At 40.0% G+C, this 21,832-nt stretch overlaps 1 protein-coding gene across 5 annotated transcripts in view; it reads right to left on the bottom strand.

Annotated features, from left to right (window-relative positions):
• The window catches only part of DIAPH2 (diaphanous related formin 2), a 778,453-nt gene that overhangs the window by 356,441 nt on the left and 400,180 nt on the right, over nucleotides 1-21,832 (bottom strand). The window contains exon 24 of one of the 5 annotated variants that reach the window (XM_075896761.2): nucleotides 20,825-21,021. The exons of the other annotated variants lie outside the window; for them this stretch is intronic. Within the exon in view, the coding sequence (XP_075752876.2) occupies nucleotides 20,840-21,021 (182 nt within the window). The 3' untranslated portion in view covers nucleotides 20,825-20,839. Of the gene's footprint in view, nucleotides 1-20,824; nucleotides 21,022-21,832 lie in introns of those variants that run through there. 5 annotated transcript variants of the gene reach the window in all.

Raw genomic sequence — 21,832 nt, 5'->3', positions numbered from 1 at the left:
GGAGACAGAAGCCCAGCAGCAGAGTGGGGCTATCCTGTTTATTGCGTCGAGTTTAATATGTATGATTACCTGCCCTGTGGGCGGGTGGCGTATGTGTGCACCTGTTGCAAGAAGCTCCTGACCCTCAGAGACCGAGTTCGGGCTTTGGAGGCCAATGTGGCTAAACTGGAGGAGCTAAGGGAGGCAGAGAGCTATGTTGATGAGACTTTCCGGGACACTGTAGTACTGTCCCACCTCCAGTCTGAGAGCCCCAGTTCTCTTAAGGAGGATGAAAGTCTCAAGGGAACACAGCATTCAATGGGAGCAGAGGGAAATAATCCCGTAGTTGGGACCCTCCTCCCAGAGGATGTTGCGGTACCCTCTCGCACTAAGGATACCTCTGAGGGGGAGGGAGTGAAAGTTAGGAAGAGGCAGGTATTAGTAGTGGGTGATTCGATTGTTAGAAACATAGATAGTTGGGTTTGTGAGGACCGGGAGAACCGTATGGTCACTTGCCTGCCTGGTGCGAAGGTTGCGGATCTCTTGAGGCATCTAGACAGACTTATGTGTAGTGCTGGGGAGGAGCTGGTGGTCGTGGTACATGTTGGTACCAATGACATAGGGAAGGGTAGGAGAGATGTCCTGGAGGCTAAATTTAGGCTGCTAGGAAAGAGACTGAAATCCAGGACCTCTATGGTGGCATTCTCGGAAATGCTTCCAGTTCCATGCGCAGGGCCAGGTAGGCAGGCAGAGCTTCAGTAGTCTCAATGCGTGGATGAGACGATGGTGTAGGGAAGAGGGGTTTAGATTTATTAGTAACTGGGGACACTTCTGGGAGAGGGGGAGCCTATACAGGAAGGATGGGCTCCACCTAAACCAGGGTGGAACCAGACTGCTGGCACTAAACATTAAAAAGGCCATAGAGCAGTTTTTAAACTAAGAGATGGGGGAAAGCCGATTGGTGCGGAGATGCACGTAAATCGGAGGGAGACTTCTCTTAGAGGAGAATCCATTGATAGAGATTCTCTAAGCTGTAGTCAGAAAGAGAGGAGGGGAGAGGACAAACCATGGGCCAGAGCAGACAAACAACCACATTCTAAGGAATCCAATGCATCAGGGAAGGACAGACAAATAAGCAGTGGCAAATTTTTAAAGTGCTTCTAAACAAATCCTAGGAGTCTGACTAATAAGATGGGTGAACTGGAGTACCTTGTATTAAATGAGGAGACAGACATAATAAGCATCACTGAAACCTGGTGGAATGAGGAAAATCTGTGGGACACAATCATACCGGGATATAAAATATATAGAAAGGATAGAGCAGGCCGGGTGGGTGGCGGAGTGGCACTGTATGTGAAAGATAATGTAGAATCAAATGAAATAAAAATATTAAATGAATCAACACATTCCATAGAATCGCTATGGATAATAATTCCATGCTCCAATAATAAGAAATTAGCAGTAGGGATATATTACCAACCACCTGACCAGGACAGCAATACTGACATTGAAATGCTAAGGTAGATTAGAGAGGCTACTAAAATAGAGAACTCTATAATAATGGTGGATTTTAATTACCCCCATATTGACTGGATACATGTCACCTCAGGAAGATAAGCAGAGATAAAATTTCTCAATGGCTTAAATGACTGCTTCTTGGAGCAGCTGGTGCAGGAACCCACAAGGGGAGAGGCAATTCTCGATTTAGTCCCGAGTGGAGTGCAGGATCAGGTCCAGGAAATAACCGTTACAGGACCGCTTGGGAATAGTGACCATAATATAATAACATTCAACATTCCTGTGGTGGGAAGAACACCTCAGCAGTCCAGCACCCTGACATTTAATTTCTAAAAGGGGAATTACACAAAAATGAGGAGGCTAGTTAAACAGAAATTAAAAGGCACAGTGACTAGAGCCAAATCCCTGAAAGCTGCATGGAAACTTTTTAAAGACACCATAATAGAGGCCCATCTTAAATGTATACCCCAAATTAAAAAACATAGCAAGAGACCTAAAACAGTGTCATCATGGCTTAACCGCCATGTAAAAGAAGCAGTGAGGGACAAAAAGGTATCTTTTAAGAATTGGAAGTCCAATCCTAGTGAGATAAATAGAAAGGAACATAAACACTGTCAAATCAAGTGTAAAAATGTAATAAGAAAAGCAAAAAAAGATTTTGAGGAACAGCTAGCCAAAAACTCAAAAGGAAATAACAAAATGTTTTTAAGTACATTAGAAGCAGGAAGCCTGCTAAAAAACCTGTGGGTCCCCTAGTGATCGAGCTATAAAAGGAGCAATCACGGACGAAAAAGCCATTGCGGAGAAACTAAATGATTTCTTTGCTTCAGTATTCACGGACAGCTGAGGACGTTGGGGAGATTCCCGAATCTGCACCGTCCTTTGTGGGTGATGAATCTGAGGAACTGTCCCGGATTGAAGTGTCATTAGAGGAGGTTTTGGAACAAATAGAAAAACTTAGTGTTAACAAATCTCCGGGACCGGATGGCATTCATCCAAGGGTTCTAAAAGAACTCAAATGGGAAATTGCTGAGCTATTATCTGTGGTTTGTAACCCATCCTTTAAATCGGCTTTTGTACCTAATGACCGGAAGGTAGCCAACGTGACACCAATATTTAAAAAGGGCTCTAGAGGCAATCCTGGCAATTACAGACCGGTAAGTCTAACTTCAGTACTGGGCAAATTAGTCAAAACAATAGTAAAGAATAAAATTGTGAAGCATGTAGAAGAACGTAATTTGTTGGACAAAAGTCAACATGGTTTCTGTAAAGGGAAATCCTGTCTTACTAATCTATTAGAGTTCTTTGAAGGGGTTAACAAGCATGCGGATAAGAGGGATCCAGTAGATATCGTATACTTGGATTTTCAGAAAGCCTTTGACAAGGTCCCTCACCAAAGGCTCTTGTGTAAATTACATGGCCATGGGGTAAGAGGGAAGTTCCTTTCTTGGATTGCGAACTGGTTAAAAGACAGGAAACAAAGGGTAGGAATAAATGGTAAATTTTCAGATTGGAGAGGGGTAGAGAGGGGTAACTAGTGGTGTACCCCAAGGGTCAGTCTTGGGACCAATCCTTTTCAACTTATTCATAAATCATCTGGAGAAAGGGGTAAGCAGTGAGGTAGTAAAGTTTGCGGATGATACCAAACTGTTTAGGATAGTCAAGACAGAAGCAGACTGTGAGGGACTCCAAGAAGATCTCACCAAACTCAGTGATTGGGCAGCAAAATGGCAAATGAAATTTAATGTGGATAAGTGTAAAGTAATGCACATTGGGAAAAATAACCCCAACTATATGTACAGTATGATGGGGGCTAATTTGGCTACGACAAATCAGGAAAGGGATCTTGGCGTTATCGTGGACAGTTCTCTGAAAACTTCCACGCAGTGTGCAGCGGCGGTCAAAAAGGCAAATAGGTTGCTAGGAATTATTAGGAAAGGAATAAAAAATAAGACACAGAATATCTTACTGCCCCTGTATAAAACTATGGTACACCCACATCTTGAACACTGTGTACAGATGTGGTCTCCTCACCTCAAAAAAGATATTTTGGCCTTGGAAATGGTTCAGAAAAGGGCAACTAAAATGATTAGGGGTTTGGAACGGGTCCCATATGAGGAGAGGTTAAAGCGACTGGGACTTTTCAGTTTAGAGAAGAGGAGACTGAGGGGGGATATGATAGAGGTATATAATATCATGAGTGGTGTGGAGAGGGCCGATAAAGAAAAGTTCCCCAAATAGAAGAACTAGAGGACACCAAATGAAATTAATGGGTAGCAGGTTTAAAACGAAAAAAAGAAAGTTCTTCTTCACACAGCATGTAGTCAACATGTGGAACTCCTTGCCAGAGGAGGCTGTGAAGGCTAGGACTATAATAGAGTTTAAAGAGAAGCTAGATAATTTCATGGATGTTAGGTCCATAAAAGGCTATTAACCAGGGGATAAAATGGTGTCCTTGGCCTCTGTTTTTCCAGAGGCTGGAGAGAGATGGCAGGAGACAAATCGCTCGATCATTGTCTTCGGTCCACCCTCTCTGGGGCACCTGGTGCTGGCCACTGTCGGTAGACAGGAACTGGGCTAGAAGGACTTTTGGTCTGACCCAGTACGGCCGTTCTTATGTTCTTATGTATTAATGCACAAACCATGTTCATGCTTAGTCTCAGCCATGAAATAGTTACATTAAAAAATGAAATCTATTAAAAGCAATACAACTATATTAATGCAACATAAAGGCTAAAATTTTAAAATAATAAAATCAAAGAAATCCAGTGTTAAGGTTTCCATGGTTCATATATATTACATCAACATGTCATGATATAACCAGTTGTAAAACCAAATATATATTTGGAAAATACTGTGAATGTTACATTCCAGTGGTGCTACTTTATTGAAATGATATAGATAAACCAACATCAAGATAAGATGTTTGGTTTCTTATGAATTTTTCTTATAAAACCATGTTTTCCTACAAAATTATCATATATAAGTTAGAAACAAATATGAGATTTAAAAATAATAAATGGCTAGTTCATGTACTGACAGTACTATGGCACAGTTTGTGATAAGTGACTCTCCAACTGTGATGAGGTGTTCTCTAGGAAAAACAGCAGCAGCAAAAATGCCCTTTGTGTATTCCTAGCACGTCCTACCTCACTAAAAATCTCCAGTCATAACTGACCAAAGGTTTAACTGAAAAATCAGGTCATTAAAACTCAGAGCTAAGTCTAAGTACATACACTACATTTCTTAGAGGAAACAAAGCATAACGGGTGCACCACGAAATTTCTCAATCCACATTCATGCTTATTCTTCACAATCTTTTTTCTGTTTTGTTTGACTCTGTTCACTACCAAAGAAACAGAACAGATCAAATCTCAAGAAACCATCTCTCCAGGTCTCCCTACATATAGTGTGAAACACACTATTAGAACCCAGGGTGGTTATCTAAGGGCAACAGCCAACTGTCCAAATATAGATTCCCATGGTAAACAAAAAAATAGCTAGAAACAAGACACATACTACAACAGCATCCAGAAATGCATCCATCCAAACAAGCATAATCCACTGCACAACAATGCCACTGCCAAACACCCGAATTTTTCATATGTATATTAAATTTTCATTTGATCACGAAACACACTAAACACCAAGTCCTAAATAGTCAAACAACTGATTCTCAATTGGTTTGAGTATTTACCTAATATATGTCATGCCCCTCTCTTGCCCCCTAATTTCTACAGGAGATAAAAGTCAAGTAATAGAGGAGATTAGTCCTGAAAGAAATAATGTTCTAGTTTTCTTCAAGTTTTTTCTTGTCACAGCCAACACTATATGCCATCTACTTAGACATTCATACGGGGGCTCATCACAATTATCCAGGTGTCATACATGAAAGTCATCAATGCAAATCAAAAGAATATATCTCCCTATTCACTAACCAAAAATATAGCTTGTCATCAGTAACGTCCCCTCAAAACCTGACCAAATTTAAGATGTCAAAATTCAAGGTTAGCTGGACATCAAGCAGAAATAATTATCAAACACGCTGACCCTACACTAAAAATACCTGTTGCTAACACTGATAAGGGTTAGACTTTGAACCACAGCAGATTTTAAATCATGTAACGCAGGGGTGTCCAAACTTTTTTCAAAGAGGGCCAGATTTGATGAAGTGAACATGCGTGAGGGCCGACCATTTTGCCTGACATTCTTTGAACCATTAAAATTAAATGCAAATTAACTATTTTATGCAAAGTTTATTGCAAACGGCATACTTTTCATTTCGTCACATGGATGACAAATCTAAACAGGTGTTAAATCACTCTGCCTTTCATATCTGAAGGCCAGATGAAAAAAAAAATCCAGGAAGCTGAAATATATGTCAGGAACATTGTAAAGTACATTACATATTATTGGTAATAAAGGTTTTCTGTCAACTTTTAAGTTAAAAAAATATGAACAGGAACATAACACCAAGTATACATGTTGTGTCCAAATATATTTATAACTGATTTAGACCAACTGACATTAACTGAGATTTTACAATGTATTCATCTCAATACATACAGATTCGTTGGGGGCCATTAAAGATAGATATTGCCAAATTACCTGGGGGGCCATATTAAACCGGAACACGGGCCGCAATTGGCCCACGGGCCAGACTGTGGACATGCCTGATGTAACGTAAAGGGGGGCAATCTGTCTGATAATTGTAACATAGGAACATTTAAGATTTAATTTTTTCAACAACTTAAATTGTTTATTAAACACTAGTGTAGGATATTACTTACGGTGAATTATTTAGTTTTTGTAAGCTTTTCTTAGGTTGTAATTTACTTTATAGTATGTTATTAACCTTAAATTGACTGACACACTCACATACACAAGAAAGAAACATGTAAAGCAAAGAAAAGTCAAGAAAATAAGCTTTAGAAATTCTTTCCTTCCAGGTAAAGCTACTAGTCTTAATAAACCATAGTACTGTAGCAGAATCTAAATACATTGCTTAATCTATCTTTAATTTATCATTTTGAACTTATAAAAATGACAATACTTTCTTCAAGTCCTATGACAAATTCAACTAAAAGCATTCTTCTGTTTAATTAAATTGGTTTCAACCAATTCTCCTTCAGATACAACACTGCATATATGTGCAACCTGAACTGGGAGAAACAAGTAGTCAATGATAGAAATCCCAGTGTTTGTTTCATTTTTTATTCTAGTGCTTATTGCTTACCACTCCAATGCATTGCTATGTGTCTCTCTGTGAGTGGCTAAGCACTGTAATATCTTAATTAAAAATAAATAAATGTGGTGCTGTCACTGTTGCTTATGCTGGGGCTTTTTGAATTCAAGTGTACTGTTTCCTCTGCTTTGTTATGATTTTCATTGGGGAGGGAGGAAGCACTCAGATATTGAGAAAAACTGAAGTGCTAATTAAACTGTTGTGGAACAATATTATCATCTTTAGTTTTTCACTGACAGTTTTAATACAGATTCAATTTTACAGGCTTTATAATCAGAATTCTCCGGGTCTCTCATTATTTCTCCTAATTCCTTGAACAAGTACATTCTCAGGGATCTTGAAAATGCAAAACACGGCCATACAAAAATAACATTTCACGAACTTTTATTAACAGCTTCACAAGCTGAAGGTGTTGGTGGGGAGAACCTGTCAGGACTCCTGTAGTGATAATGTACTTGTGTGTATAAAATAATAACTCACTATAAAGTTAGTAGGTACTACTTTGAAATGAATAAAAAAAAGTAATAAAGCTTTGGAATGTGAAGCTTAAATATGCCGGGCCACTTTTTATAATTTAGATTAAAAGGTGGGGAAGATAATTACCACAATAATACTATCGCCGTTCCCAATTAACTTGTCAGTTAGAAGAGGAGTTACTCACCATATACTGCAACTGATATTCTTCAAGATGAGTGTCCCTGTGGGTGCTACACTGTAGATTCAAGGTAAGTCCCTGTACTTTCAATTGGAGATGGACAGCAGTTTCCCTACAGGTCTCTCTCATGGCCAGTGAGCTATCAGAGCAGTATATCAGTGAATTCAGGCTAGGTTTCTGATATTTCCTCTAGAGTCCAGGAAATATATGAGCTTGTCCATAGATGGAGCTGGTGGAGGTAACAACCTCCTGAGGTGCGAGGGACAATCGCTCGGTCATAGGCAAGGCACAGGGAGTGAGGTCCTGTACTGGCTGAGCAGACTCTCATAGAGCCAGCGGACCTTGGGGAAGGGGAGGGGGGTCCTCCTGTAATAGTCCCACCGACTGTTGTCTGGCCAATGTCTGGGGAAGGGCATTGGCAGTCCCATCCCGGGGTGATCATACCACTCTGGAACAAGTATCTTGCCATAGTATATCCCACACTGGCAGGCATCAATCCAGGGAGCAACATTGTGGATCTTTCTGACCTCATCACCCTCTGCCTCACTGGAGAGACTAGATGGGGCAGGACAGAACTGGAAATAAGTGTCAAGTGATGTGGAGATTTCTCAGTGTTCAGTAGTGGAGACTCAGGGGCACAAGGAACAGCTAAAGTCTCCCTGGTGGAAAAACTGGGGCAATGCAACGACTATGCAGAGGGGTGAATCACGCAGGCTGAAGCCGCTGTTCCATGTGCTGAGGTGGCATATGAGCTTGGGGTGCCCTGTGTGTTCCCCGTGCTGGGTTGGCGCCATGGGTGTCAGCACACCACATAGTGGTGCTATGGAGCACAAAGATGGCGTTGTCAGGAACCGAGGAACCGTCAGCACGGGTTCCATGTGGCACCGTCAGCACCGTACTGAGAAGGGTCACCATGGGAGGCAGATTAAAGGCAGGCAACTGACAGCCAAGACTGTCGGTGCTGGAGGTGCCTGCAGGTGCACACGTGCTGAGCCATGGAGCAGCTAGAACTCGGGCAGCAGCATTTGTCTGAAAAGAACATTTGCCAGATGATCACCCCATGAAGAGCGAGGAAGCCAACCTCTTTTTTGGTGGATTTTTGTCTTTTAAATATTCTAAGTGGGACTAACTATAATTGTGAAGCGAAAATTTAGTCAATAAAGATGAGGAAGCAGAGCTGCTGACCTTTGTCTCTAGACGGGAACGGCAGAAAAGGAATGGAGAAGCCCAGACCACGCACATGCTGTTAAAGCTCTGACTGCTAATGAGGCATGCACAGCGCATGCACTGCCTTCTATCAAACTCTCTGATGCACCTTGACTTGCAGTGGAGCAACCATAGGAACATATCTCCTAAAGGAAAATTCTTATTAACCCCCATTAATCAGCTGTTAAAATTAATTCAAAGTGAAAATTAATTCAAAGGCAGAGAATTCATAACCCAGGTGGCCCTCCAGTTGTCCACCATGAACCTTGGAAATCATCTTAATTTCTCTGAATTATAAAAAGTTTTAGAAAAATATTTTAAATAAATTTTTCTAGACTTCTTTTCCTCTAAAACCTAGCGGGTCAAACGAAGCCTTCATTTGCACACGTGCACCTGAGGGTACAAGTTGATAGTTTTACTCTTTAATACTTTGTAAAGTCATCTATACATTTAAAAAAATGAAATATTGCAAGCATTTAAGGTCTAATACAATGCTTATTGATGTAAATGGCAAAATGTCCATTTACTTTATTAACAGCAGGATCAGACTGTTAACTGACAGTATTGAATGCAAGATATTTTAATCAAGGTATTTTAATTTTGTTTAAAAAATACTTATTTACTCAGCAACGAGTTAAATATTTATTAACTCATATTGACTCATATTGCATGTTACAGTTACTTTGGTAGATTTCAGCAATAGTGATGGGGTAAACTAGCTAGATTTCACATGCTTAAGAGATTATCAAATTGGTAGTGTCAACATAATCAACTGTTTTTTTTATGGGCTAAACAGCAACACTTAAATATAGATTTCTTGGACAGAAGAGGACTAGGCATTCTCTGTGTACAGCTCTTGGCTGTGGAGTTTATGTTCTCTTCAGTAATTTAAATGAGGCTAAGTTTTACCTCCTAGGCACAATGTAGTGAAGGACACATCTCTTTATTTTCCTTTTCCATTACACTTTGTGGCATGCTTTGGTCACCAATTAGATTGCTTATCATTTTTTTTATTATAGTGTTTTTAAAATTAGTGAGTATTGCTCTGGTTGAGAATAAGGAGAGTCTCATTCTTTCTCCTCCAACTAGCCTTTAGTCAGGATTTCTTCCCCTCACTATTCAAGGCAAACAGGTTTAGTGATATTGTTCTTAGAGGCTCTTTAGAAAGGGTATCAATCTGTAAAATCCCTGGCATATAAGGTATCTAAATCTCAGAAGAACTAGATTTCTATCACATTTTCTTAAATACATTTCTTCTTCTGTCACTGATTGATAACTGGACTTTTCTTTGTAGAAGTTCGATTGTTCTTTTTTCCTCTAAAATTTTGTGGAGTGTTGCAATATGAGTACAGCAGAATAATAAACACTCACTCAATAAAACAGCTAGACTCAAACTGCAAAATTCATCAACAGAACTACAGATTCAAAACAAAGCTAAATCTTTCTACTAGAAGGGTTACTACTCTCTCTGGGACTGATACATACATTTTACACAGACATGAACTAGTGAGAACAGATCGATTAAGGTTGTCTACTCTAATACATGCCTCATAGATCCTAAACAGAACAAGTGGGGAAAGAGCAGAGCAATAAAAGATTGCCCCAACAACAGCAGTGCTCTTATTAAAACTTTTATGCTACAGATCCCTAAAATCCCCACTCTCTATGGGTGAAGTATACCACTCCAGCACATACATACATTTGTGGTACTCCTTCTCTTGGAATACTCTGTCCTGTTCTAGTTATCTAAACTAAAAGATGAAGCAGAAATTCAGAGAGGAGATACAAAAATATTATAGTCATGGAGAGACTCCTTGTATGAAGAGATTGAAAAGAGCTGAGACAGTGAAGAAAACACATCTTTATACCAATGTTTATTACAAGTTAAATGAAAAAATATGTTTAAACTCACAACTCAATGACCGACTGATACTCTTTGAAAGGCAGCACATTTAAAATTGATAAAATGAAATACAACACATAAGTAGCCCATTGAACATATTATGGCTAGATGTTATGTTCAAGATTATTAAATGATTCAAAATAAGATTAGACTTTTATGTAGCTAATGAGAGCATTAACAATTACCATTGGTCTGGGTTTAAAAAGAGAACAACAGAATAGATATGCACATTTGTGTTTCAGGCAGTAACCAGTCTTCCAAAGTTAAAAAGAAAATCCATTATGGGTTAGGGATGCTAATTAACATGTATTTGTGTAAAGGTGTAACTATTGGAATTTTTAGTGGTTGCACACGGAGTGGGAGGGGCAGGAGGGAGCCACTGCTCATAGGAAGCCCGCTTTTAAGCCAGCTCACCACAGGCATGGCTCCCGCCTCTGGTAAAGAGGCAGCAGTGTGGAGGAGAGAGGGTGGCTCTGCGGGAACCAATGTGCATGGGGAGCTGGCTTGAACGCCTCTTCCTCTGTGTACCCACTCCCGCCTTTCCTCTCCCTCCCCCGTCCCAAGGACTTTTTAGGGAAATGTAAGGACTAAAGACTCTTTATTATTGTGATGGACTCCATCTTGAAAATACAGACTCCATTTTGTCTTTGGGACTGCTGAAGAAGTAAACAGAACTGGTTCTAACTGGATTTTCCCGCCAAGGATATTATTTACCTCAGATGTGCACTACGCTGCACAGGGCATGGGACATTTTGCAAATGGCACGGAGACAGTGAACTCAGCGCCCTTGCTGCTTTTCCCGTGCAAGGAACAATATAAGGACTGTCGGTCTGATGGGTAAGGCTGCTCCTGCTGAACACCCGTCTGCTGCTTGTTGGTTGTGCATCTGACAACATATGTAAGGTTCTGCTCTTTCTTCGTGGCGAAGGCTCGGAGCAAGGCCTACAGATCCAGCAGCAGTAAAGAAGCTGCCTGAGTGATAGGGATCTTTGAACCACTGTGGGTACCTCCCTTCACAGCCTCCACTGAAGGGTGTGGGGACTTGTGTTTAGGGGACACTAAGCAGGGTTCTCTGATTCCTTCAACTTATCCCGGATCCTGATCCTTGTGGTGAAGCCCTCTGCGATATAAAGGAATCTGTGGTTGGCCCGGAGCCCTGAATAACATCTCTGTAGGATCACCTAGTGTTCCTCCCAGCCAGCAGATTCCCTGCTGAATGGTAGAAGGTCCTAGGCTGCTTGCATCTCTCCCTCCGTCTGCTAAGGGTCATCTTCCCTCTAAGCCAGACAGATACCTGTAAAGTATTTTAACTTACCTTACTGTATTGGGGAATACTTTACTATCTTCTTCTCTCTTCTGGTTCAAGGGTGTGGGGTTGGTTTACTGTTTACTGATTGTAGTAGGGTTAATTTGTTCTGTGTTACCATATGCTGTGTACTGTTCAAATTCTTTAATAGACTGTTTAAATTTATATTTGAGTTGTGTTTTTATTGGGGGCCATAGAAATCCACTGGTGACAGATACAGTTGTCAGGGAACCTGTGCTTCTGGTGTCAGGAACAAAAATCATAAGCTCAGATCCTAGTTTAAACTCAATTTTATTATTGATACTGAGTTCCTGGGTAACAGAATTGGCGACCCACAGCAGGACCTGACAAGGATTTTTGGCCTTGTTCAGGTCTGGGGCCCAGTTGAAACTTTTATGAACTGTGCCATACACAGCATATGATTTTAAGCACACCAGTTTACTGATGGCCTAATGGCTTGGGGACGGAGAGTCTTTCCCGGGTCCGAGATTTTTTTTAACACCCTCTGTGTGAAATCCGGTAGTGAGCAGTGTTGGTGAGCCTGGGGACACCCGACCACCACGCTAGCCATCTGGTAATGGGCGGTATATTGTCCCCTGTCTTACCTGTTCTCCCTATTTGCTTCCCCAGCCTATGCTGGAACAGCAGCTTAGGCTTCAGCCAAGCCACCCTGAGCAAGCCTGCTGAGAGGCTGCCAGAGGCTTTTGTGTGCTGTCTCCTTCTAAGCTGTGCCTTCCCTATTCTGAAGCCTAGGGTAGTCTGGTGCCCAGCTAACCCAGTGCCAAGCAGGCCTCCAAGGATAAACTACGCTGCACAATAAAAATTCTTTGGTGTCAGGAACAAAATCAAAATCAAGATCAGATCCTAGTTTAAATTCCATCAATTTCATTGTCATTACTGAGTTCCTGGGTAACACCCTCTCTCCGAGCTATGAGAGGTGACTCTGCAGGAGCTGGTGATCACGGAGAGCCGGCTTAAAAGCTGGCTTCCTACGGGCATTAGCTCCCACATCCCCTCCCCTGATACAGAGGCAGAAAGGGGGTTGGGAGTGCGTGTAGTGAAGATTAGCCCATCAGTCATGGTTTATCGGTTAATCATGTAAATGACTACATTGCCCTATTATGGGCAAACTATTAAATAATCGTCAGCTGAGCTTTCTAGCACCTCTCTTTCAAACATGAAATATTAGCCACTCTAAAACAGTGTTCTGGATTATGGTAAATGGAATACTGGTTTGATCCAGGGTGGAGTTATTCCTGTTTGCACATGAAACATGACTTCAGGATGTTCGATGGAAATCAACATCCTTCCCTGTGGTAGACAAGTCCTGGGCTGTAACACATTCCCTTCACAGATGCTATGTTGGAGGTTCCCAATCATACAAAAGTACGTGCACTGCTTGTATTTTGATGGCGGCCTCTTTCTTTTCTTTAAAATAATGGTTTAAATGGTCACCAAAATACAATGCAATCCAAAACCAGAAATCCCATGAATTTAAAACAATAGTTTATTACTACTAGCAGCTTCTCAATGAAACATTTCTTCTTTCTGAACTCTTTTCCATCATCCCAGTTGTTCCTTGACCACTCCTTTGTCAAAGCTCCTATGACTCCTTTCATAATTCCGTGGACATCTGGGTCTTCCCAGTTACATTTCACAAAAGAGTCAGCAAGTAGCTTTCCTTTAACTAGGAATCTAGCTCAGTTATGACATCAGACAAAATTTTCCATCAGAGAGCATCTCTCTCAGAGTAAGACTCACTTCATCTAGAAGATTGTTAACCTTCATCCATGTACAGAATTGGAGCTTAAGTTTTGAATACTTTTTCTACGCAATCATTCATTTTTACCATAAACATGGTGATTAAGTGTATTCTTTTCCACCACAAGCAAAATATGTCTCATTGGTATTAAAGGACCAAATTCCAGCCCCGCCCGCCCACCCACCCACACACACACACACAGTTCTCAATGACAGACTGTCTAAGCTTAGAACTGAGACTGTTTTCAGATGCCATTCTTGATCTACATGCAAAACCAAAGGAGAACTTTTCAAGTAAAAAATGTGGTGGCGCTGTGGTGTGTTGTTTTCAAAGAATTCTTGTCCAGAGGAATTACAGCTGCCAGTAATAAATAATAAAAGACCACATGAGTTGTTATGTACAGTATATATTTCTGCTCAAGTTGGCTTTTCTCCTCAGCATGAATTCTAGAACTGGGGTGCTGAACTCTCCCCAATAATAAAGCTAGAATAAGCACTTCTACAGTTTGGGCATTCTTAATAACCACCTAGTCTATAAAGATGTGTCATGGTACATGAGGTGTGTTGTCTGTCCTACTGCTCTCAAGGCCAAAGTGTGCTCTAGAGCTTACTTTGTGTGGATTTGAGCTAGTGATTAACCTCTCTCTGCCTCAGTTTGACCAGCTGACAAAATGTGATAAGAATCTGTAATCCACAAGTGTTTTAATTATTACTGAATTTATAAGTGTGAATGAATGTAATGCATTGCTCTACCAGTAGTAAACTCACAGCCACTGCCTTTCACCTGTGTGTTGGGAATGAGATGCAGTGTAACTGCACAATGAGCTATTGAATGGAGCCAGAGCAATGGATTGAATTCTCATTATATGTTTTGCAAGACTATCAATTCTGCAAGTATTAAATCTAAATTGTTACAATTACTTCACTTCACTATAAACATAAAATTACTAAGAAACATGAACGAATATGAACACAAGAATAATCAAGTGAATATAATTCATCCTACAGTGCTAAAATGCAACAGTTTCATGGCAACAGCCCCTTCATTACCTATCTGTGGTCCATCAAGGACACCCACTTTAGGATGCTAGTTCCCAGTCATTATCTCTCATAGGCAGACTCTTGTGTGTTTCCCTCTCCTGACCAAGGATTTTTCAGACTGCAGAGCTCCCTACCTTACACTTTTATATCCCCAGCAAGCCAGGCTACCTAACTAGACCAGTGCCAGCACTTCACTTTCTCTCCAAGAACTGTGACCAGCATGTTTCTCATAATTCCTTCCTTATTTACCACACAGTTCTTTCTATTTAAGTTTATTTATTTTTAAGTTGAAAGCACTGTGGAAAAAAACATGGAAAGTATATATATATATATATATATATATATATAAACACTATCAGAAATTACCTCCTTCTACTACTCATATGGCTTTTAGGTCCTTCAAAAACTAAGTTTTACCAGTGGTTAAAAGTTTATCCATCTCAGCTCTAGAACCAGACCAAAAGCTTAACATAAATGCTGGGCAATCAGCTGTTTCTTCCTACAGCTTGGGCCTTTGATGTTGGCCTTCTGTAGCAAATAACCAGGAGACAATGACCTTATTCTCAAGTTGTAGCTTCAGAAGTTTTGGATTCTCATAACCAGAGTTGAAGAGTTTGCTTAGGGTCTATACTTGTCCAAAACTCGACATTTTCACAATAGTCTTTTGAATTCCCAGATACTGCATCTGTCATATCTTGCCACTAGAGGGGTCACATTTGATCCCATTCCAGAATAAGACATAAACTTAATTCAATATCTCTTTGAAAGGCGCTGCAGGAATTGTCCTATCACAAAGGCAACCTTCACTTGAAAATGGTACAGATAATAAGCGCATGAAAACATCACTCACTTATTCTAATTATATTCAAAGGTTCACATAGAATATGGTGTATTACATCAATCTTAATGGCAAAGTGGATTCGTCAAGAACTTGAATAACTTTGTATTCTTATGGTGGTTTTTTTTTTCCTTTGGGGGAAAAAAAAAAGAAAAGAGGAAAACAAGCCTGGTCTCCTCAGACTTTCACTATCCACATAAATATTAAAAGACTCCATCAGATCATATATCATGTTACAAAGGTGGAACTAAAGCTGGTTAACTTTGTCCACATTTTCTGCTACAAAAAAGGTTAGATTATTAGGGTTTGGGTTTTTTTTAAAATATATATTATAGTGCTAGAACTCCATTCATGGACCTCATTGTGTTTGACACTGTAGAAATGCAGATAAAAAAGACAGTCCCTACCCTACAGGACTTTACAATCTAAGCATAAGACAAAAAAAGAAGAGATATAGACAGAAAGGGAGGCTACAAGAAACAATGAGTCAATATTAGTCAGCATAACAGGTGAGGTTACAGCTTCAACCAGAGCTGCTGCAATTTATAACAGTAGATGTCCAGGAGGGAGGGGGGAGTAACCAGAATAAATAAACATTTTAAACTGCTGACTACATGCTCTAATGTAAGGTGACCTAATAACAACCATAGGAAATTAACTCTTCTACATATGCACAAATAATTGCAAAATGAACAATAGCTTCTTTATGGTGTCACATCAAAATGCACACCACTGGAATGGAAATATGTCTAGGTGTGGAAAAAAATTATTTACTTGAAAATTAAATCCTTTGGCTTTCTTTGCTTTATTCTGCTAAAAAGGGGATGCTTACTTCTAATTTTATTTTATTTTCAATGGGAAAAGGTATACACTAGACACCAGACTGATGTCTCCAAATTATTATCTGAGAGTCAAACATCCCATAAATAGCTGAATTCTAGTTCCCATAACAAAAAATATATAAAAAAATTGCTTTACATGTGCAGATGTTAGCACTGTGAAACAAATATATTACACTCGTACATTTTTAGAAAGAGACATAGAAATACCTTCGTAATACCTGCATCTGTTTAGGCAATTTTAACTGACAGCTGTAATAGTCTGAGAAAATCCAACATTGCAAATTACATGTTATTCCTATAACAAAAGGAAGCTTTTCCCAACAACAATTTGAGAATTAGAAATCAGTAACACCATTGCTTTTTAATGCAAAGATTTACTTGACTGGAGAGTGAACAAACAGGTAAGATATTGGGGGACAAATGCACTTGATTTCCCAAGCTGCTAATGTAAACAGATATTCACTACTTATCAAAGTAAGCATCTTAGCCTAATCCAGCTTCTCTCAGGCCAGGTCTACGCTACACTCTGAAGGTCAGTTAAGGTATACAACTCTAGCTATGTAAACTATGTAACTAGAGTCTGCTCACCTTAAACCGAGCTCAGCGCTGAACTTTACAGTGGGAGGCAGATGGGAGCAAATGATTGCCGGGAGCACTTGTGCTAACCGAAGCTCCCCTTAGCATTCAGTCAGAGATGGCAAATGGAGATGTGGCATAACTTTAAGTAGGCCCTAAATAGGAGCTAAGAGTTTAACTGGTTAGCTGAATAACTGGTAACAAGAAACAGATAAGCATTAGCCCAATTCCGCCTTCTCCCAGGTCGCTGGCTGCAGAGCCCACAACATGGGGAAGCTGGCACCGCTGGACTGGGGCCTGCAGCTTGGAGGCGATGCGTGCCAGAATCCAGAGCCTGCTGGCTGCAGAGCTTACTGTGTGGGGCAGCCGGCTCCCCAGGAGTGGGTTGGAAGAGCCCACAGAGTGGGGTGGCAGCCAGCTCCCTGGGAGTAGAGCCAACAGCTAGTGCACACCATAGACTGCCGGCTGCAGAGCCTCAGCATGAGGCTACCTGTGTATCACCAGGTAAAATGGTTAACTGTGTAACCAATAGGATTTTTAACAGTTACTGTTTTTATAGATATTTCACATCCATACCCTGCCATGTGCCTTCATTTTTCTGTATGAAAGTACCAAATCCTTCAACACACACACAGTCTATTCAAATCAATTATACACTCAGGGGAACTGCTGTGGAAATTAAGGAATGGAATCCTCAAGATATAATCTGCCTTAACAGGCGCAACGAATGTGCTACTCCTACAGAAGGCTGAGAAGCAGGGGTGCATGCACCAGGCTGCTGTTTCTTACATGTGGGGGTTTGGCCATTCCACAATTGTACAAGTCATGTTACTCCTGCTCCCCTCATCCAAATCTGAGAGTTATTAAGGTTGGTTCCATATTACAAAGAATATATGGCAAATCGGGGCAACTGCTCTGGACCCCACAGGCAACACAATTGGCCAGCGTAGTTGGCTCTGGAAGAGACATATTCATCACTTCTGCTCTGACTCTTGCACCCAGATACTGACCACTTCTCATGAATTACTTACGAATCACTTGCCTGCCTAGATTTTTGTTCAAGATTCTGTTGGGTTTTTTAGTCTTATAGAGGAAAAGATCACCACCACTTGACATAATATATGGAATACAGAGTATTGATTTGCTTCCAATGGTTCTCATGTTATCAAAAGTTCAAACAGAAGTATTTAAATTCACGGATTAGCTGGTAAAAATCCATTCACCTCTCTACTATGTTATTAGGACAATATCTCCACTTGAACTTTGAGGGTATGACCATACTATGAAGACTGTAGCAGCACAGCTATGCTAGCCTAGACAAATAGCCTAGGGACAGGTTATCTGGACAGAAGGGAATTTCCTGTTCCTGTATTATGTTTGCTATGGTCGCTTCCATTTACAGAGCTGCATCTACAATGCAGATTAGGTTTTCATAGCTCCTCTTTCCCCCCATCCTTTGTAGCTAGGGCAATATAACTTTCAAGGACCAAGACCTTGATAACTTCAACCAAATTATGCCAAGATTAAATTTCATCCAATGGGTATCTCTAAGTTTTTGCTATCTAATAGTGTGAATATTCACAACCTGGAAGACTGACAGAACTAGGTATGAAACTTGTAGAGTATTAAAAAAATCTGTAGTTTAAAGAGGCAGAAAATCATTGTGTTCTTGAACCACTGTAGCCTCCTGAGAGAATAAACAAAATTGACTCACCAGAAAACATAATTGGCAGTGGAAACTGAGGTACTGCTGCACCCTCTGACTTGAAGTAGTTTCCATTACATACAGGATTTATAACTCGGCTCAATGACACTCAGCACCAACAAAAAACAGGACTATGTAGCACTTTAAAGACTAACAAGATGGTTTATTAGATGATGAGCTTTCGTGGGCCAGATCCACTTCCTCAGATCAAAGTGTGGAAGAAAATAGGCATGACCATATATACCAAAGGAATACAATCAAACAAAGTGAACACATATAAAAAGGACAAATCAAATTTCAGAACAGAGGGGGAAGGAGGGGGGAGGTAAATGTCTGTGAGCTAATCAGCACCAGTTCTCCCTCTAAGCTGCGGGGCAGCACACCTTCACAAGTGATTAATCAGCCCTCCCAGTCAGAGCCTCAGGGCTTGGTGCAGGAAGCTGACTGACTGGGTGGAGCAGATTACTCACCTCTGAAGCTGTGCTGCCCTGCAGCTGAGAGGGAAAACTGATCAGCACCCCCCAGTATAAAAATGTGTTCCAATGCTCCTGCACAAAGCAATTGCATAACCTCCTTATACCTTCAGGCTGAATCCTTTTCATGGTTTGATATATAACTGCATGGAAAACAGAATAGTGATAGAAATGTAGCCGTGTTAGTCTGGGGTAGCTGAAGCAAAATGCAGGACAATGTAGCACTTTAAAGACTAACAAGATGGTTTATTAGATGATGAGCTTTTGTGGGCCAGACCCACTATTTGATCTGAGGAAGTGGGTCTGGCCCATGAAAGCTCATCATCTAATAAACCATCTTGTTAGTCTTTAAAGTGCTACATTGTCCTGCATTTTGCTTCTGGAAAACAGAAGAATTTGATGCAGCCATCTTTTTTTCTTTGCTAAAATGTTTATTATATATACACACTTCTGAAACACATAATATACATTCTAGCTTAGAAATATCAGAAAAAAGTCCAGTTAAAACTGACAGAGTTCTACAAAAGACTGATGAAGATACTATGCATACATTTTTAGATAATTTAAAATACAAAACAGATAATGACTTTTTCATAAATTGTGGCGAAGAACAAAATGCAGATCATGTGGATTTTCTCTGCTGGAGAAAGTAAAAATACACACAAGAATGCTCATACTAGGTCAGGCCAAATGTCCATCTAGATCAGTATTCTTGTCTTCTGACAATGGTCAATGCCAAGTGCCTCAGAAAACATAACATGTACTCATCCAGTGATCCTGACCGTCATGCATTCCTGACAAACAGGCTAGAAACACCATTCCTATCCATCCGGGTCCTCAGAACATCCTTTGGCAAGGAGTTCCCCACATTGTGCACTATATGAAGAAATACTTCCTTTGCTTTATACCTGCTACCTTATTAATTTCATTTGGTGGCCCCTAGTTCTTTTGTTATGGGAGCAAGTATATAACTTTTCCTTATTTACCATTTCCATACCAGTCATGATTGTATAGACTCCCTCCTATAGTCTCTTCTTTTCTAACCTGAAAAATCCCAGTTTTAATAATCTCTCCTCACATGGTAGACATTCCAAACCCCTGATCATTTTCTTGTCCTTTTTTTTTTAAACCGTTTTCCAATGCCAAGCTATCTTTTTTGAGATAAGGTGACCACACACATCTGCACTTTGTAACTAACTACTTTTGGGCTGGCTTATCACAGAACAGTTAAAATATAAAATTAGAATCCGTGTAGAGTGAACCGCTTAAGACCACTCTATGTGAGGAACGTAAGACCTAATTAAATAAGGTTTTGAAGATTTGGGCTTTGTGCTGTAACTCAGCACAGAATTATAATCACTCTAAAAGCATAATTTTGAATTGCTTACAGTTTGCAGTGTTGTTACCATCATGAGTAGCCCTACAATCAATCCCTCTGAGGAAGTGAGTTGTAAGTCAACAGAAACTTATGCTGTAATACCCTAAGAAATTATTTTTGCAGAAACAGACCAACACAGCTACCTTTCCAAATACTGGTATGCAGTTTCTCTCACTTTCCTACTGTTCAAAGACAAGCAAAGAATTCTGGCTATCAAATGCGTACCATTAAGTCTTTAAAATAAAATCATCCAACTTAAAATAATTAGATATATACATTTTCTTTAAAAAAAAACCACTTTGTCCTTTTGCTAGACAAAAAGCTAAAGGAGCAAACAACCTACTGTACAGTTGTCAATGAACTACAGAAAACATTATTTTTATTTGTACAGCAGTAATATCTAAAAATCCCAATCATTGGAAGGACTCATAACTAAGAATTTGGGCTTGCATAAAAAGAGTTACATAGTTACAATCACCATACTCACCAAAACAAGAAGTCTGCTTATTCCTCAATACAATCTTCAGGTTTTTTTCACTAGAAGTGTTTAGGATTCTTCTATTATGCCCATGGATTTCAACAGGTAAAAGTTTTCCTGAAATCCAACATTCCAAAAGAGAAATGCACCAGGAGACGCAGATAACTTAACTATTATTCACCTTCTCTTCTCAATACTTGGCTCCCATGACTCCAGACCTGTATATCGTGACATTTTAGGGGCTCTATTTATGAAAACTTACGATTTTTTGTTTTGTATGCTATAATTTATTATTCTAACAGTCATTGTTAATTAGAACATCAATTTATTAGCAAGGTCCTTGAATGTAGCTCAAATATTATGTCTGGAAATGTGTAACCAGGCCCTCAAGATATCTTCAGCAGCTCTAGCCTTCTGGTACAATGCTAGGTACTGGCAGAACCACTAACTTTTATGAATCAGAGGGGTAGCCGTGTTAGTCTGAATCTGCAAAAGCGACGAGGAGTCCTGTGGCACCTTATAGACTAACTGAAGTGTAGGAGCATAAGCTTTCGTGGGCAAAGACCCACTTCGTCAGATGATAACTTTTATGATGCTCTGCCAATTCCCCAAGCAAGGAAAATAGATGAGGATTTTTTGTTTGTTTGTTTGTTTTTTAAGAAATAAAGACATGGTTTCTGAACGAGAGTCTGACGTTCTCTTTGGAAAATACACAGTTTGCGTACAATAGCACCTTTTTTTTTGAAAGAGTACTTTGGAAAAAAGGCGTTATTCCTCGTAAAATGAGGTTTACCATAATCGAAAAAACTGCTACATTCTTTTGATTTACATTAGAAAGAACGTGGCTGCAGTCTAGATGCAAGTGAAGTTTTTTTGAAAAAAGGCTACTTTTTTCGAAAAAAACCTGTAGTCTAGACATACCCTATGA

This window comes from Pelodiscus sinensis, chromosome 13 (assembly GCF_052426305.1).
Source record: "Pelodiscus sinensis isolate ZL-2025 chromosome 13, ASM5242630v1, whole genome shotgun sequence".
Taxonomy (NCBI): domain Eukaryota; kingdom Metazoa; phylum Chordata; order Testudines; family Trionychidae; genus Pelodiscus; species Pelodiscus sinensis.
Note: the sequence above shows the minus strand (reverse complement) of the source record. Positions and strands in the feature narration are given on the sequence as shown.